Source organism: Eleutherodactylus coqui, chromosome 11 (assembly GCF_035609145.1).
Source record: "Eleutherodactylus coqui strain aEleCoq1 chromosome 11, aEleCoq1.hap1, whole genome shotgun sequence".
Classification (NCBI taxonomy): Eukaryota; Metazoa; Chordata; class Amphibia; order Anura; family Eleutherodactylidae; genus Eleutherodactylus; species Eleutherodactylus coqui.
In genome coordinates, this window is record NC_089847.1 from 139,238,472 (window position 1) to 139,256,713 (window position 18,242).

The window sequence follows — 18,242 nt, forward strand, 5'->3', positions numbered from 1 at the left end:
GGTTTTTTGATGCCAAGATTTTTCACCGCAAAAGATAGGGCATGTCCTATCTTTTGTCAGCGCAGTGCCGGCAGCTCCCATAGACTCCCATGGGAGCTGGCCGGCAAAGTGAGGGGGAGCGGCAATCTCGTTAATAGCAGCTGTTCCATGCTTGTGGCTGCTTTCATTCACGTGATATGGCCCTCATATAGCCGTGCTGGTTTAGCTTGGCAATATGAGGGCTAAAACAGCGCCCGTATGAAGGAGCCCTCAGGACTGGGTCAGCAGAGCCATCTCATTATTAGAAGGCGGAGTCAGCAAAGCCATCTCAATATTAGGGGGTGGGGTCAGCAGAGTCATCTCATTATTAGAAGGTGGAGTCAGCAAAGCCATCTCAATATTAGGGGGTAGGGTCAGCTCAGCAGTCATCTCATTATTAGAAGGCGGGGCCAGCAATGTCACCTGATTAGAGGGTGGGGTCAGCAGAGTCATCTCATTATTAGAGGGTGGGTCAGTACACAGGTGGTAAGTGGGGGTCTCCATTGCGGCCGCTCCCAGGGAGGTTTTGATCTCGAGATATCTCCATTATAAGATATAGTTCTTTTCTTCTTCGCTAATTACCCGCTCGCCCCGTTACCAGATGTTCTGCGCACGCCGCCTCATGCATTACTCTTGTCAGGAACATCCCCGGAGATTCGTTAATAGGACGCAGCACCTAGAATTTGCTTTATGGAAAACAGTGACTGTGTGTCTCCACGTGACGGCGCTGGCGTTGGGGGTTGGGCTTACACATGGCGAATATTTCTACGAACCTCTCTGAAAACATCAGACTGTAGCAATAATGGCACGCTGACATTACCTCTCCCTCCATCATTGTTAGCGCAGCGGCGATTGGAAGGGGAGCTCCTATTATGGAAAACACAGTAGGAAACGCAAACTCTCTCCTCCATACTTTATACTGCAACCCTGCAGTTATTGGGTTATCAGCACAAACTCTGCAGGGAGATGGATAGACCATTACAGAACATTATAACTACGAGGGGAGGAGTCTCAGCAAGAGGGGAGGAGTCTCAGCAAGAGGGGAGGAGTTTGGAGAGCAGTTTTAGCCGTAGTTGACTGTGATGGCCCCATAATGGAGCAGCAATGTAATCCTTCGAGAAGCGGCGGCCATGCTTTCTCTGTATCTCTAAAAGATATTTCAGGTTTTGTATGGAGGACGGAGTAAAAGAAAAGATGTATCAAAGAGGAGGAGTTCCAGAGATAGCGAACCCTTACCATCGGCCGTTTGATCGTTAGCTGCGTTTACGTTGATCGATTATCGTTCATTTTTGCTCATTTGAACAATTTTTTGAGCGATAATCTTCCCTGTAAAAGGGCCTTCAGATTCGACATAATTTGCGCCAAATAAACGTCTTCCTTTCACTTGGTCAGCATTATTATTATTGAGATGCAACCAAGAAACGTTTGCGGAGATCAGCGGGGCGGGGGAGGGGTGATACCATTGGCAGTGATAGAACTAATAAGGGAATTACTCGTATCTGTGGATGAGGCTTCCTGCATTGACCTCACCGGGGAGGAATCGCGGCGTCTCCCTTTAGATTGTCTCCGCACCGTCTCTCTGCTCCGTGTGATCGGGGTAGAGAAGACCAGCGATTACAGCCACGGCGCGGCGGCTCCCATACTGAGTGCGGGGTATGAAAACTTCTCCAACTTCCTGACATTGTTTCTGCCCCTTCATTCTCCATTTATCTGCTTGGAAGCTTCCATAACTACAATATGTGGAGTGGAGATTACTCACAGCTGAGGGTTTGCTACAATTGCTCTGTAATCCCCCCCTACAGTATGTTCACATGGGGTGTAAAGGCTGCCGCACGCAATCCATGACGGGTAGGCAGTGATTTTACCGCAGTGGTTTTTAACGCCCCCCATCATTGAGGTGGCTGATGAGGTACGTTACAAAGCGCAAAAACGTGGCAAAATAGAGAAGACGGCGCTCAACAATTTGCAGCATAAGAAAAAGTTGTGATGTTTTTCGAGCGCTGTGAGTGAGGCCCCACTGAAATCAATGGGCGCATTATACCGCCACGGTGTAAAAAGCATAAGTGCAAGCGGCCTTACAGTATAAGCCATATGTATGGGATTGTAAGGCCCCCTGCACACGGCAGACCCACGTGGAATTCCGCAGAAGAATCCGCCTCTGGCAGCAGCAGCATCCGCACGTACATGCTCTGCCGCTGTATTTTTCGTACTACGGATGGACCCAGTGGTTCGCCTTCGCACATGCGTAGCATTTTTTTTTTTTTTCAACATTTTTTTTTCTCTGCGCTGTTGCTAGGCGACAACGCAAAAACCGTGACCTGTCCGCAATGTTCATTGGATGGTTTCTATCTACTTCAATGGAAGCCGTTCGTGCAGAGCCCGCATGAAAATGGAGCATGCTGCCATTTTTCCACTGTGAGCGTAAATCGCAAGGGATTTCCACTCATGTAAGATCTCCATAGGAAGCAATGGGCGGTATTTGCTGCGGATTCGCAGTGCGGACGCCAACCGTGAATTTTGCAGCAAATATCCACCCATGTGCAGGAGGCCTAACAAATCTCGCCCACCAGTTGGGGGGCCGGCAGAGAATTCGCAGCAGAACTGATATAGCCCTCCAGCACACTAACGTTTTTTTCATCTGCATGTACGACATACGGACGGCAAACGGCCCATAGTATTCTATGGCGCAACATACACTACGGAGGCTTTTCACGTAGACATAAATTAGATTTTAACCCTTTCCAATCCAATTTTTATCCTGGTTTTCCTAGGGGGCTTACTCTTTTTCTGCTGTTGTACAACGGCGCTATCTGCTGGCTAAAGCCAGTACTGCATGAGGTGACACGTTGGATAGGCTCTGACAGCAGAGCGACTGGCAATATACAGTAAGAGAACCCCGACGGACGTCTTCCAACATCAGAGCTGTACAACCTTAAATCATAATGTCAGACAGTGGATTGGAAAGGGTTAAATCTCCAATACGTTAACTGTTTGTAAAGCACGGGCCAGGATCCACAACCATTGGATTGTCTGGACTGATACACTGTAAGAAACCCTCAACTGTGAGAAAGAAGGGGTCTCTGGCAAATCCCAGAATCCACAGCAAACCCCGCACCATCCGCTGTGGATCGGATTGTCCGCAGTGGATATGCTGCTTTTGAATATTTCTGTTCAAGAGGAGTTTTGCTGATTCTGCACCAATTTTACACTGAAGTCCACGGGAGTTTGCCTCACGGCTCCTGCAGCGACGTCAGTGAAGAATCGGAGTGGTGTTAAATATGTGTGCGGCTCCGCATGCAAAACTGCGGCAGAATTGGAGGCTGAGCCGCGGATTATTGCGGTAGATCCACATCCGTAAAGTCTGACAAGGATCTGTCATATACAACTCTCCATGAAGGAGCCTGGGGGCCGTATTCACACGGGCGAGCGCAACGTGAGTCCGTGAAGAACTGACCGCTATCGCAGCGCGTGCGTCTTGCATCGGTTTGTGAAAGTTTTTGTTTCTAATCTGCTATCAGGGCGGCCTCTATTCTTCACGTCCTCCATAAGAGCAGAAGCCCCATTGCTGACATTTAGAGCTCTTGTTAAAGTCCAGCGGTGCATTAGAAAAACACGGAGCGCGCGGCGGCGAGTACGTTCTATTTTATAATGCATCCATTGACTTGTATGGCCAGTTCTGGTCTGAGAATGCGATCATTAGTATGTAAAAAAAAATGGCGTGCGCAAATCCACAGATGGACCTTAATGAGCCTGAGCTCTGTCGGCTTCAAACTCGGATGTTAAAATCGCCCGTGTGAATAAGCCCTCGCGGTACGCTCTCACTTCAGGAATTCGCTGCAGACTTCACACTGAAATTCTGTAGCGAAGTACGATGCAGTGTGAGTGAACGGCGAGGCTCAGGGCTCCTTCACACGAGCGTATGCGCAAAAACGCTCACCGGAGTGCAATGTATTTGCAGGTGAACAAGGAAGGATGAGGTACGTTTGCGTTCGTGACTGCGCATATTACTGTACTTTGTGCATGCAGGGCCACTTCGCATGAGCGACACACCGTTTCTGTGGATTAAAAGTCTAATTAGCCCAATGAGGCCCAGATGGGTTCTTTTCCTGCATTTTGTGCAGTGTTTCACGCTTCTCCTTACGTATTTGCACATTTCTCGTAGATTTCTATAGAGCCTTCGCTGCACCAAACACAGGAAAATAGCGCAGGTCCGACCTCTTTCCACGTGCAAAATGCACTTTTGAGAATGAAGCCACTGAAATCGATGGGTTCTACTCTGTGTTTTGCGCATGCAGATTTTGCGTGTGCAAATACCTTTGCAAACACAGTTGTGTGAAGAAGCCCTGACAGGGCAAACAGTCCGCCGCAGAGGAGAATCATGTTGTGGATATGGAAATCTGCAGCATGCTCTACTTATGGCATAAATGGCGCAGATTTTCACCACGGAATTCATTCATTGCAATACCATGAGTTCATTTTGTTCTTGGCACAGATTTTCCACGCTATGTGAATATGCTGAGGCCGGTGTCACAAAGGCGCAGGCGCGTTTACGTGGGCATTGCACTGTGTATAACCATAATGGGTGTTGCATTTTTGCGTGCGGCCATGTGTGCTTTACTGTACCTTTTGCGCGCGTACATCATACACATACAGAAAGCCACGTAACCAGATCCCCGTTGATTGATATGACTAGTCCAATATGTGCTCTATGCAGGATTATAGCGCATGCCGCGGATGTTTTTTGCACACGCCAAAAAAGGCTCATGTGAATGAAGCCATTAAAATCAATGGGCTCTATTCGCTGCTTGCTGGGCGCAGATTGTTTGTGCCTGGCGCTGTGCCAATACGTTCCTGTGATCCGGCCCGAGGAGTCCTTCACTCCATAAGATGGCATTTTGGTCCGTGAAAATGCAGTTTTCAATGTTTGCGTACTTATGCATTTTTGGTGCGTATTTGATGTGTTTGGGGTTTTTTACTTCCATTTTGCATCTGTGTTCATTGCGTTTTTCATGTGCGCCAAAACATAGACGGCCCGAGGGATGTCAGTGTGAAAAAACCTGCAGTGAATAGAGATGCAGGTGATTCACTGCAGGTTTCCTTATGCATCCATAGACTTGCTCTGTGGATCTGGACCCGAGCCGGACATGCTGCGTCTGTTTATGTGCAGCATTGTCGGCAGGTCTGAATACACCGATACAATTCAATGGCCCCGTATTCTGTCCGTATGCAGTGAGTGAAACGATAGGGACAGAAACTATCCTCGGACAGCCGGACGGTTGTTACATTGTAGCAGTCAGGACGGCGGAGACTCGAGTTGTTGATGGCTTCACCTTGTATCCGGACTGATACACTGTAACAAACCTAAGACGGGGTCCCTGCAGGTCCTTCGGGGTGTATTTGCCTCCAGCTCTGGGGGTCTCTGTTCTTGTCTTTGCTTACTCTGTGGCCGATCCCGGGGGGCTCTGGGGTCGCAGTTTGTCTCACTTCGTCTCCTTTTCCGTCCAGCTTCTGTTTTTGATACATTGATGGTAAAATGTAACAATTCCATCATTAAAGCAACAAGTAGAGACAGAAGAGCTGGAAGCCCCCCGCCTCCTGGACGAGCCCCCGTCACCGGAGCTGGGACCGTGCTGCAGTAGCTCTTGGCAGCCTGCAGGTGGCGCTTCAGTCCCCATTAAACCGTGTCAGCAGGATAAAGGCTCTATGGGAAAAGCCTGGAATTTATTCAGTAGCAGGAGTACAAAGCTGCTAAACCGAGGCGGCAGCGGCGGCGGCACCCCGGCTCCGGCTCAGCACCCCCGGCTCCGGCTCAGCACCCCGGCTCAGCACCCCGGCTCAGCACCCCCGGCTCCGGCTCAGCACCCCGGCTCAGCACCCCGGCTCAGCACCCCGGCTCAGCACCCCCGGCTCCGGCTCAGCACCCCGGCTCAGCACCCCCGGCTCCGGCTCAGCACCCCGGCTCCAGCCTCTCCTCTTCCCCCTGTGCCCCTTTGCTGCCGCGGTTGATCGTGCCTTCAGCCGCCGGGTGATTCCAGGAAGGATCCAGCATTTCCCGGGGAGACACTTCCGAAGAAGCCGCCTGCGAGCTGCAGTTGCATTGAGACCGATGACTGTGGGCAGCGGGTCGTCAGCAGCGCCCTGATCTCCGCCAGTCGGGCGATCGCTGCTGCCTCGTCCAGCGCCTTCCTGCGGGATGGGATTGTAGCCGCAGCTGCAGGTCGGAAGCCGCACAAGTTGGTGGTCGGGAGGCGGTCGGCGGCGGTGGGCGCTCTGCTCGGCTGCCTGCGGGTCATCGCTGCTGTTTGCCCGGGACTGGTTGAGTTGTGCCGGAGATCTGCGCTCGCCCCCGGGACGGACTCCTCTCTGGTCCTGAGATGATGGTGCTAGACAAGGAGGACGGTAGGTGGGCAGAGCGACCCTCCGCGATGCATTCTAGATCGGCTCCAATATATATGCTAATGGCCGGATGAATATTTATGCCTTTTTGTGTGTTTTTGCCTTTGCCATAACAATGGCTGTAATTGTGGGGGCGCCGCTCATCTCCCCCTTCCCCGATTATCTCCATAGTCGCGCCATGCCTATAAAGCTGACATTAGTCCCTAAAAGCCGACAGCTCCCGTTAAACTGCTTTCCGGAGGGGATCAGCGGATTTACTTTAAGGACATTTCCATTTTAAATTTAGGAGGGGGGGGGGGGGGGGTAATGAGGCTGCACCCCTCCTCCACCATATGTCTGCTGGGAAGTTGGATAGAGATAGCCTAGGTGATCATCACCCTCATCCTCCTCCTCCTCTAAGTGACTGAGGTTGGGATTTGTTTCCAGGGAAGTTAAAGTGCTTTCTCGAAGTTTTTTTCCCTCCGGTTAATGGACTGTATTATGCAGCCGGCGAATTTACTAAACGGTCGTCTGATTGAGATGGAGAAGAGCGGCGGAGCGGCGATTAGAGAGTTCTAGGGGATGATGGTTACAACATATGTCACTACTGCACACCACTGCTTAAAGGGCCACACACCGTAAAGACTCCGCTGAAATCGCAGCGATCACCCTGCGGGAAAATCGGCTGTAAATGCGCTTCTCCTGTATAATGGCGATTAATGCTAATAAGAGTCTGCAGTGCGCGGCCATCCACGGGGCACGGATTAGTCGGAGCCTGGCGGTCACAGAGGGACAGTCATTATCAGTCCTATATGTGTACAGCGCCGTCTACATCACTGCGGGGTTATTGTTACTTGGAGCGTTTTTAGGAAAGGGGAAACCTGAACTGCGCCAGAGCACCGCGGTTTTGTTTTTTCCTTTCGCGTGTTTTTTGGGTCCGCGGCGTCTTTTTTTTTTTTTCCTTATTTCTCGCAATCGCAGCAGCTGGCAGGGGGGCTTTTTCGTTTTTTCTTAGTCGGCTTCGCTATATTACATAAAGTACGTTAGAGATGTGTGAATGGAAATAAAGTCACCCAAAAAACTACAAAAAAGTGTGGAAGGAAATGATAACGCTGCAAGCATCTGCGCGGGAAAGGGTTTATAGAACCCTGTGTGCTACATGTATCCAGCAGAACAGGGGAATGCAGTCTATTGTTCCCTGTTATCAGCCATGTCAGGCTGGAAGAGGTGACTGTTAGAGAAGTGAGTATAGGCTATTACTCTAGGAGAGACCGATTTATAATAGTCTTCAATGGGTCAAGTGACAGGAAGTGTAGAGACCCCCAGCCCCCATCACTAGTTTACATCACATATCTCTGGGACCCCCACCCACCGTGTGCCATTTGTGATACTTCTGTTTTCTTATTTGTTGGGGTGACCATTGGCCCCTCGAGCACTAGGGCCTGAGTTTGACTGCAACCTCTGCACCCCTGATCACTGGAGATATGTGACATAAAGCAGTGTTGGGGGGCTGATAACAGGGAATAGTAGATTGTGCTCACCTGCCCAGACTGCAATGACAGATAACAGAAAGTGATAGATTGCAGGACAGGCAAGAACAATCAGCTTCTTCCCATCCTACATGGCTGATAACGGGGAACAATAGACTGTATTCACCTGCCCATCATCTTGAGCTGCAGGTGTTCTGTCCCTTTAAGCATACTCAGTCATCAATCTCTGATCCATTAATTGCTTCTGTGTCAATGACGATCCATCTCCATTAAGATGACAATACGCCGCTCTCGCTGTCACCTCTGCTGGCACTGATGGGGTTAAACGCTGCGGACAAAAATCTGATACAAGTGGAGAGATTTCAGGCAAAAGTAACATTTTCATCAGATTAATTGGAACAACTGATTTGTCATCTATTATGTAGAAACATCCGCAGGCTGCGAGGACCCAACGCCCACTGATAACACTGGGTATCATACCTGCCAGGTGTGTGGAATGGTGGGGCGTCACATGACACGGGCACCTCTTGTATGATGACCCCCGCTGCATACATAAAGGGCGTCACAGGACACAGGCACCTCTTGTATGATGACCCCCGCTGCATACATAAAGGGCGTCACATGACACAGGCACCTCTTGTATGATGACCCCCGCTGCATACATAAAGGGCGTCACATGACACGGGCACCTCTTGTATGATGACCCCCGCTGCATACATAAAGGGCGTCACATGACACGGGCACCTCTTGTATGATGACCCCCGCTGCATACATACAGGGCATCACATGACACGGGCACCTCTTGTATGATGACCCCCGCTGCATATATACAGGGCGTCACATGACACGGGCACCTCTTGTATGATGACCCCCGCTGCATACATACAGGGCGTCACATGACACGGCCACCTCTTGTATGATGACCCCCGCTGCATACATAAAGGGCGTCACATGACACGGGCACCTCTTGTATGATGACCCCCGCTGCATATATACAGGGCGTCACATGACACGGGCACCTCTTGTATGATGACCCCCGCTGCATACATACAGGGCGTCACATGACACGGGCACCTCTTGTATGATGACCCCCGCTGCATACATACAGGGCGTCACATGACACGGGCACCTCTTGTATGATGACCCCCGCTGCATACATACAGGGCGTCACATGACACGGGCACCTCTTGTATGATGACCCCCGCTGCATACATACAGGGTGTCACATGACACGGGCACCTCTTGTATGATGACCCCCGCTGCATACATACAGGGCGTCACATGACACGGGCACCTCTTGTATGATGACCCCCCGCTGCATACATACAGGGCGTCACATGACACGGGCACCTCTTGTATGATGACCCCCGCTGCATACATAAAGGGCGTCACATGACACGGGCACCTCTTGTATGATGACCCCCGCTGCATATATACAGGGCGTCACATGACACGGGCACCTCTTGTATGATGACCCCCGCTGCATACATACAGGGCGTCACATGACACGGGCACCTCTTGTATGATGACCCCCGCTGCATACATACAGGGCGTCACATGACACGGCCACCTCTTGTATGATGACCCCCGCTGCATACATACAGGGCGTCACATGACACGGCCACCTCTTGTATGATGACCCCCGCTGCATACATACAGGGCGTCACATGACACGGGCACCTCTTGTATGATGACCCCCCGCTGCATACATACAGGGCGTCACATGACACGGGCACCTCTTGTATGATGACCCCCGCTGCATACATACAGGGCGTCACATGACACGGGCACCTCTTGTATGATGACCCCCGCTGCATACATACAGGGCGTCACATGACACGGGCACCTCTTGTATGATGACCCCCGCTGCATACATACAGGGCGTCACATGACACGGGCACCTCTTGTATGATGACCCCCACTGGGTACATAGATGTCGTCACATGACAGCAGCGCCCCCTGTATGATGACCCCGCTGCGTACATAGATGTCGTCACATGACAGCAGCGCCCCCTGTAGGATGACCCCGCTGCGTACATAGATGTCGTCACATGACACCAGCGCCCCCTGTAGGATGACCCCGCTGTGTACATAGATGTCACATGACACCAGCGCCCCCTGTAGGATGACCCCGCTGTGTACATAGATGTCACATGACACCAGCGCCCCCTGTAGGATGACCCCGCTGCCTACACTGGTGTCGTCATGTCGATATCAATGGATCTCACTTCAGATCATTTATACTAATATACAAGAAGTCGCAGCCGCCCGCCCGTCACCAGCTGTGCCCCCTCCGCACTCCGGCACTGTAGACCCTGCTGTACGGCGCTCCACATGGCGCCATGTTACACAGATCTTCTCCGCGGGCAGCTGTGCTTCCTCACACATCGATGACACGGCGTCTGGTGGAGGTGCTGCTGTCCTCCTTCTGTTGGATCCAGTGGCGCCCCCAGAAGTCTGTGCGGTGCTACAGCGAGGAGCCGTGTGGCCGTTTGTCTGTGTGCACAACCGACTGCACACGGACCGCACAAGAGTCAATTGCGCCATTCAGACACGAGGTTTTGGGTTTTTTAAACCTAGACGGATGATCCTCGGATCAATGCGAGAAACAATAGTCCTCCCAGATTTTACTTGTGTGTGAAAAAATCAGATGCCGCATGGAAGTAAAAAACCCATCCGACACGCAACACGTAGCGACACATGACGGACGGACGCCGATTACAGGTGATCCACTTTACACGGACTGAAATGAGACCCGCTGGTGTGAATGAGATCTTATATTCATGTGCAGGAGCGGTGGCGGTCTGTCGGCGAGCGATGTATGGCGGTCTGTCGGCGAGCGATGTATGGCGGTCTGACGGCGAGCGGTGGCGGTCTGTCGGCGAGCGATGGCGGTCTGACGGCGAGTGATGTATGGTGGTCTGTCGGCGAGCGATGGCGGTCTGACTGCGAGCGATGTATGGCGGTCTGTCGACGAGCGATGTATGGCGGTCTGACGGCGAGCGATGTATGGCGGTCTGACGGCGAGTGATGTATGGCGGTCTGTCGGCGAGCGATGTATGGCGGTCTGACGGCGAGCGATGTATGGCGGTCTGACGGCGAGCGATGTATGGCGGTCTGACGGCGAGCGATGTATGGCGGTCTGACGGCGAGCGATGGCGGTCTGACGGCGAGCGATGTATGGCGGTCTGACGGCGAGCGATGTATGGCGGTCTGACGGCGAGCGATGGCGGTCTGACGGCGAGCGATGTATGGCGGTCTGACGGCGAGCGATGGCGGTCTGACGGCGAGCGATGTATGGCGGTCTGACGGCGAGTGATGGATGGCGGTCTGACGGCGAGCGATGTATGGCGGTCTGACGGCGAGCGATGTATGGCGGTCTGACGGCGAGCGATGTATGGCGGTCTGACGGCGAGCGATGTATGGCGGTCTGACGGCGAGCGATGTATGGCGGTCTGACGGCGAGCGATGTATGGCGGTCTGTCGGCGAGCGATGTATGGCGGTCTGACGGCGAGCGATGTATGGCGGTCTGTCGGCGAGCGATGTATGGCGGTCTGTCGGCTGTTTTTTGTAAAAGTTACAGAAAAATATTGAAATGAAAAAAAATCAAAAACCGTCCGAGAGCGCCCCCTGAGAATGCGGCCAAAGAGCGCAGCAGCACCGAGACCGACGGGGAGGCTCAGTATGACAGTGTATCCATAAACGTATCCGCTCGCCGCTCCGTCGGGATTGTTTCTGTTTCTTTGTTGTATTTCTCTGTTTTCTTGTTCCGTTTGTTACATTTTATTGTTTTTATGATTTTATTATTATTTCTATTAAAGACTAAAATATTTTAGGGACAATAAAAACCTTTCTGCCAAAACGTCTCCTGGGGGGGGGGGGGGGGGGCTCTTGATGCCATTTTTTTCAGCTTTTTTTCCCCTTCAGTTTAAAATGCAATAAACCCATTAACCGCTGCCCGCTGCCCGTTGCCCGTTGCTGATGGGTTTGTTGCCTGCTGTACCCACCGCTCTGTCCAGTGAGACGGGGTCCCCACAAATGGCTGTGCTCTTACATCGTATGGACGGCACAGGCTTAGGAGCTGAGCCCACACCTTCAGCAGCGGGAGTCGACTGCCGCCCAGCATCCCGCTCCAACAGTAGGGATCAGTATTTCCACAATCCCCGCAGTCAATCCCTTACATGCAGCAATCATTGTTGATCGTTGCATGCACAAGGTTCACAGGGGGGGGGGGGGGGGCACTCCCTCTGTGACATGATTGGCTCTCCGCCATGTCATCGCAAAGGGCCGATGGGTTGCCATAGCAACTAGATACCAGTCAGTGGCGTCCAGGTCTGCCATCGCCTGTGATCATAATGAGAAGCGATAATGCATTGCAGTACAGAAGCACCGCAGTGTATTATCAGAGGAATCCTAGCATCTCAAGTCCGTACAGGGACATAAAATAAGGAACACATAAAAACTAGTTAAAAAACAAACATTTTTTGCATAGTTCTTTAAGAAAATAGGACTTATTTAAAAATATTTCCCCCAAAAAAGGGTTTTTATCGTGCAGAAAAAAAATGTATCTTTTTTTTTATGCTACATGGTTTAACACCGTCAAAAAAAAAATCAATGGCCTTCAAAAACCATTAGTAAATGTTTTACGACACATTATAGGCCCCCACCAAAAATGGCCACAATCGGCTCACGAAGGGGTTAAAGGGATTTTTGTGTCAGTTATTTTTAGCTAAGGTTGGGACATCGAAAACCAATATGGAAATCCCGCTATATGGCTGCTGCTTTGGTGATACTTCTCATGGATCTCGTGATGTCCGATATGTCGGTAACCGATAGTTTAAGGCGCTATCATACCGATTTCTGTAAAGCCGCAGCCCGTCTTGTGCTCCGGTGACCGGATCTTCTTCCCTTCGTGTTGTACAGGATGCAGTTTTTCTCGCGGCACCAATGAACTTATAAACAAGTTCTAGAAACTTCTGGAAAGTGTCAGGTGACTCTTTGTGACCAATCAGGCTTGCTGCAGGCAGAACGGCTCACAGAATAGTGGGGTCTTCGGCCCCTCTGCCACATGCGTCTGTTCATGGCGTTTGTTCAGGCTCTGAACGCTGGCATCTAACGCCATGGCTGGGGGCAATGCTGTCTAAATGAAAGATGGAGGGCTGCGCTGAATGCAGGAAGGGCGCGTCCAGAAAAGGAGACGGATATATGTCGTGCCTTCAGCGTCTAACAGGAACGCAGCGCCCATAGAAAGGATAGGAGACCCATCTAAGGTGGTACCAGGCCCGGCATTGTTTACAGGTTGCCATGGAGACCGTTGGCCCCTCAGCAGCAACTTGAAATAATGCAGGGCAGGCAGCCCCACAATCACAGCGATCACGCTCACATCCGGCGGGTCCAGCGGCTTCTGGAGCATGCGAGCAAATTAATGTTTCTTGGCTCATTAGATAACGATTATCGGGGCTGATGATAAACCCTTCTTCCCGTAGACCTCACTTTATTCTGTTTCATCTGTAACTTTAATCTATTTTCCTGTTATTAATAGTTAGAAGTTAATAATAAATTCACATGTTTTCGCTGATTGTTGCTTTATTATCCCCGGACCGGTATTATTTTTATACAGCATTTAAAAAAGTCGATATATCGGAATATCCATAGTTTTCCAGCGATATTTTACAATAATCGATGGTTTGTTCAGCGATCGTCGTTCCTATCGCCATTTTAGTGTCGCTGTCCCAGCCCTACTTCTAGCCCCATCAGCTAAGTGTATGAAGTAACAATAGGCGGCCGTGGAACCCGCGATGTAAATGTTCTGCTCCCTGCGGCGCCGCTGCACACTCCACCTGTTCTCATCTCACATTCAGGTAAGTATAACGCCTCCATCCCCGGACTCAGCGGCTCACCTGCTTCAGTCTAGTTCAGCTCCCAGAGCTACGAGCGGGGGACCGAGCGGGGGACCGAGCGGCTGTGGGCAATGCTGGCGACTTTGTCGCATTTATATATATATGTCTAGCGATGTGGAGGCGCTGCGGACTGCAGTCAGACTGCAACAAATTTGGCAACTTTTTAAACAGTTGCCCTTTTTAAATCTAAAATCCTTCTTTCTTTCAGCCTTTTTTCTAGAGGCGGAGCATCTGTTCACTTTGGCGTAAATCCATAGCAAAACTGTCTGAATTGGTTTCACAAAAAAGAAGATGCAACTTGTGCCAGAATTCTGCCCCAACAGCACTAATAAGCCCCTTGAGAGCGATTGGGATCCGTTTTACGATTGCCCCTTCCGTGTCTTGTGATGTCACCCGTTTTAGGACCTCCCCCTGTGTCTTGTGATGTCACCCGTTTAGGACCTTCCCCCTCCGTGTCTTGTGATGTCACCCGTTTTAAGACCTCCCCCTGTGTCTTGTGATGTCACCCGTTTAGGACCTTCCCCCTCCGTGTCTTGTGATGTCACCCGTTTAGGACCTTCCCCCTCCCTGTCTTGTGATGTCACCCGTTTAGGACCTTCCCCCTCCGTGTCTTGTGATGTCACCCGTTTAGGACCTTCCCCCTCCCTGTCTTGTGATGTCACCCGTTTAGGACCTTCCCCCTCCGTGTCTTGTGATGTCACCCGTTTAGGACCTTCCCCCTACGTGTCTTGTGATGTCACCCGTTTAGGACCTTCCCCCTCCGTGTCTTGTGATGTCACCCGTTTAGGACCTTCCCCCTCCGTGTCTTGTGATGTCACCCGTTTAGGACCTTCCCCCTCCGTGTCTTGTGATGTCACCCGTTTAGGACCTTCCCCCTCCGTGTCTTGTGATGTCACCCGTTTAGGACCTTCCCCCTCCGTGTCTTGTGATGTCACCCGTTTAGGACCTTCCCCCTCCGTGTCTTGTGATGTCACCCGTTTAGGACCTTCCCCCTCCGTGTCTTGTGATGTCACCCGTTTAGGACCTTCCCCCTCCGTGTCTTGTGATGTCACCCGTTTAGGACCTTCCCCCTCCGTGTCTTGTGATGTCACCCGTTTAGGACCTTCCCCCTCCGTGTCTTGTGATGTCACCCGACTTTGCAATCTTGAGTTTTCACAGTTTGAACCATAATGGACGTCGCTCGTATGTGGAGTTGATGCGCACAATGTCATTTTGTAGCGTCCCAGCCGCTCTCCTTGTAGTCCGCAGGACATGGCGTTTGCGGCTGCCTCTCTGATGTTCTCGCTCACCTGTTCCCGGATTTTTCGTTTGTTTCTATTGCAGCTCAGTAACATCCAGTACGGCCAGCAGGTTATGTTCACCTGACTTTCGCAGGTTTCTGAATGGCGAGTCTGCCCGCTGCAGTCCTGCCCTCCTGCTCTCTGTATTTAAGTGGCTTTGTGTTTCACGACTTCAGGAAAGTTGGGTGCTGGTCGCCATAGGAGCAGTAAGAATCACCCAGCTTTCCTAGGTGCTGACAGAAGACGGTGGGGAGTCACGGTTACTGGGGAGTACATCGCGTTTTGTAATTCATAGCAGAGCGCAGATCACAACCGCAGAGAATCCAGAGCCTTGCGTCTCCTGATGGAAACATTGTTGCATATCGCACTGATTGAGCAATCGTCCCGACAGTAAGATGAACCTTCAGTATTTGATATCTGACATACAACTGCGGGGGAGGGGCGGCAATATTCATCACATCACAGGACACATTCCGAGCTGTCCATGATCACCCCACCGATGGGAGTAGTCAGTCTGTCTGCAGTGATGTATAGCATATAATAGAAGCGTGTTATAGTTATGTTGGGGGTTGTAGTGTTTTACATATAGTATATAACAGAACTGCATTATCATCATGTCCAGGGGTATCTACTGTACAGCGGATAATACAGGTCTGTATAGTATGGAGAGACAGTCTACTGTACAGCAGATAATACAGGTCTGTGTAGTATGGAGAGACAGTCTACTGTACAGCAGATAATACAGGTCTGTGTAGTATGGAGAGACAGTCTACTGTACAGCAGATAATACAGGTCTGTGTAGTATGGAGAGACAGTCTACTGTACAGCAGATAATACAGGTCTGTGTAGTATGGAGAGACAGTCTACTGTACAGCAGATAATACAGGTCTGTGCAGTATGGAGGGGCAGTCTACTGTACAGCAGATAATACAGGTCTGTGTAGTATGGAGAGACAGTCTACTGTACAGCAGATAATACAGGTCTGTGTAGTATGGAGAGACAGTCTACTGTACAGCAGATAATACAGATCTGTGTAGTATGGAGGGGCAGTCTACTGTACAGCAGATAATACAGGTCTGTGTAGTATGGAGAGACAGTCTACTGTACAGCAGATAATACAGATCTGTGTAGTATGGAGGGGCAGTCTACTGTACAGCAGATAATACAGGTCTGTGTAGTATGGAGGGGCAGTCTACTGTACAGCGGATAATACAGGTCTGTGTAGTATGGAGAGACAGTCTACTGTACAGCAGATAATACAGGTCTGTGTAGTATGGAGAGACAGTCTACTGTACAGCAGATAATACAGGTCTGTGCAGTATGGAGGGGCAGTCTACTGTACAGCAGATAATACAGGTCTGTGTAGTATGGAGAGGCAGTCTACTGTACAGCAGATAATACAGGTCTGTGTAGTATGGAGAGACAGTCTACTGTACAGCAGATAATACAGGTCTGTGCAGTATGGAGGGGCAGTCTACTGTACAGCAGATAATACAGGTCTGTGTAGTATGGAGGGGCAGTCTACTGTACAGCAGATAATACAGGTCTGTGTAGTATGGAGAGGCAGTCTACTGTACAGCAGATAATACAGGTCTGTGTAGTATGGAGAGGCAGTCTACTGTACAGCAGATAATACAGGTCTGTGTAGTATGGAGAGACAGTCTACTGTACAGCAGATAATACAGGTCTGTGTAGTATGGAGGGGCAGTCTACTGTACAGCAGATAATACAGGTCTGTGTAGTATGGAGAGACAGTCTACTGTACAGCAGATAATACAGGTCTGTGTAGTATGGAGGGGCAGTCTACTGTACAGCAGATAATACAGGTCTGTGTAGTATGGAGAGGCAGTCTACTGTACAGCAGATAATACAGGTCTGTGTAGTATGGAGAGGCAGTCTACTGTACAGCAGATAATACAGGTCTGTGTAGTATGGAGAGACAGTCTACTGTACAGCAGATAATACAGGTCTGTGTAGTATGGAGGGGCAGTCTACTGTACAGCAGATAATACGGGTCTGTGTAGTATGGAGAGACAGTCTACTGTACAGCAGATAATACAGGTCTGTGTAGTATGGAGAGACAGTCTACTGTACAGCAGATAATACAGGTCTGTGTAGTATAGAGAGACAGTCTACTGTACAGCAGATAATACAGGTCTGTGTAGTATGGAGAGACAGTCTACTGTACAGCAGATAATACAGGTCTGTGTAGTATGGAGAGACAGTCTACTGTACAGCAGATAATACAGGTCTGTGTAGTATGGAGAGACAGTCTACTGTACAGCAGATAATACAGGTCTGTGTAGTATGGAGAGACAGTCTACTGTACAGCAGATAATACAGGTCTGTGTAGTATGCAGAGACAGTCTACTGTACAGCAGATAATACGGGTCTGTGTAGTATGGAGAGACAGTCTACTGTACAGCAGATAATACAGGTCTGTGTAGTATGGAGAGACAGTCTACTGTACAGCAGATAATACAGGTCTGTGTAGTATGGAGGGGCAGTCTACTGTACAGCAGATAATACAGGTCTGTGTAGTATGGAGAGGCAGTCTACTGTACAGCAGATAATACAGGTCTGTGTAGTATGGAGGGCAGTCTACTGTACAGCAGATAATACAGGTCTGTGTAGTATGGAGAGACAGTCTACTGTACAGCAGATAATACAGGTCTGTGTAGTATGGAGAGACAGTCTACTGTACGGCAGATAATACAGGTCTGTGTAGTATGGAGAGACAGTCTACTGTACAGCAGATAATACAGGTCTGTGTAGTATGGAGAGACAGTCTACTGTACAGCAGATAATACAGGTCTGTGTAGTATGGAGAGACAGTCTACTGTACAGCAGATAATACAGGTCTGTGTAGTATGGAGAGACAGTCTACTGTACAGCGGATACTACAGGTCTGTGTAGTATGGAGAGAGTCTACTGTACAGCAGATAATACAGGTCTGTGTAGTATGGAGAGACAGTCTACTGTACAGCAGATAATACAGGTCTGTGTAGTATGGAGAGACAGTCTACTGTACAGCACATAATACGGGTCTGTGTAGTATGGAGAGACAGTCTACTGTACAGCGGATAATACAGGTCTGTGTAGTATGGAGAGACAGTCTACTGTACAGCAGATAATACAGGTCTGTGTAGTATGGAGAGAGTCTACTGTACAGCAGATA

At 50.2% G+C, this 18,242-nt stretch overlaps 1 protein-coding gene across 2 annotated transcripts in view; it reads left to right on the forward strand.

The window, feature by feature from the left end:
* LMO1 (LIM domain only 1) overlaps window positions 1-18,242 on the forward strand; it is a 102,985-nt gene that overhangs the window by 13,036 nt on the left and 71,707 nt on the right. The window contains exon 1 of one of the 2 annotated variants that reach the window (XM_066582551.1): window positions 5,979-6,417. The exons of the other annotated variant lie outside the window; for it this stretch is intronic. Within the exon in view, the coding sequence (XP_066438648.1) occupies window positions 6,393-6,417 (25 nt within the window). The 5' untranslated portion in view covers window positions 5,979-6,392. Of the gene's footprint in view, window positions 1-5,978; window positions 6,418-18,242 lie in introns of those variants that run through there. 2 annotated transcript variants of the gene reach the window in all.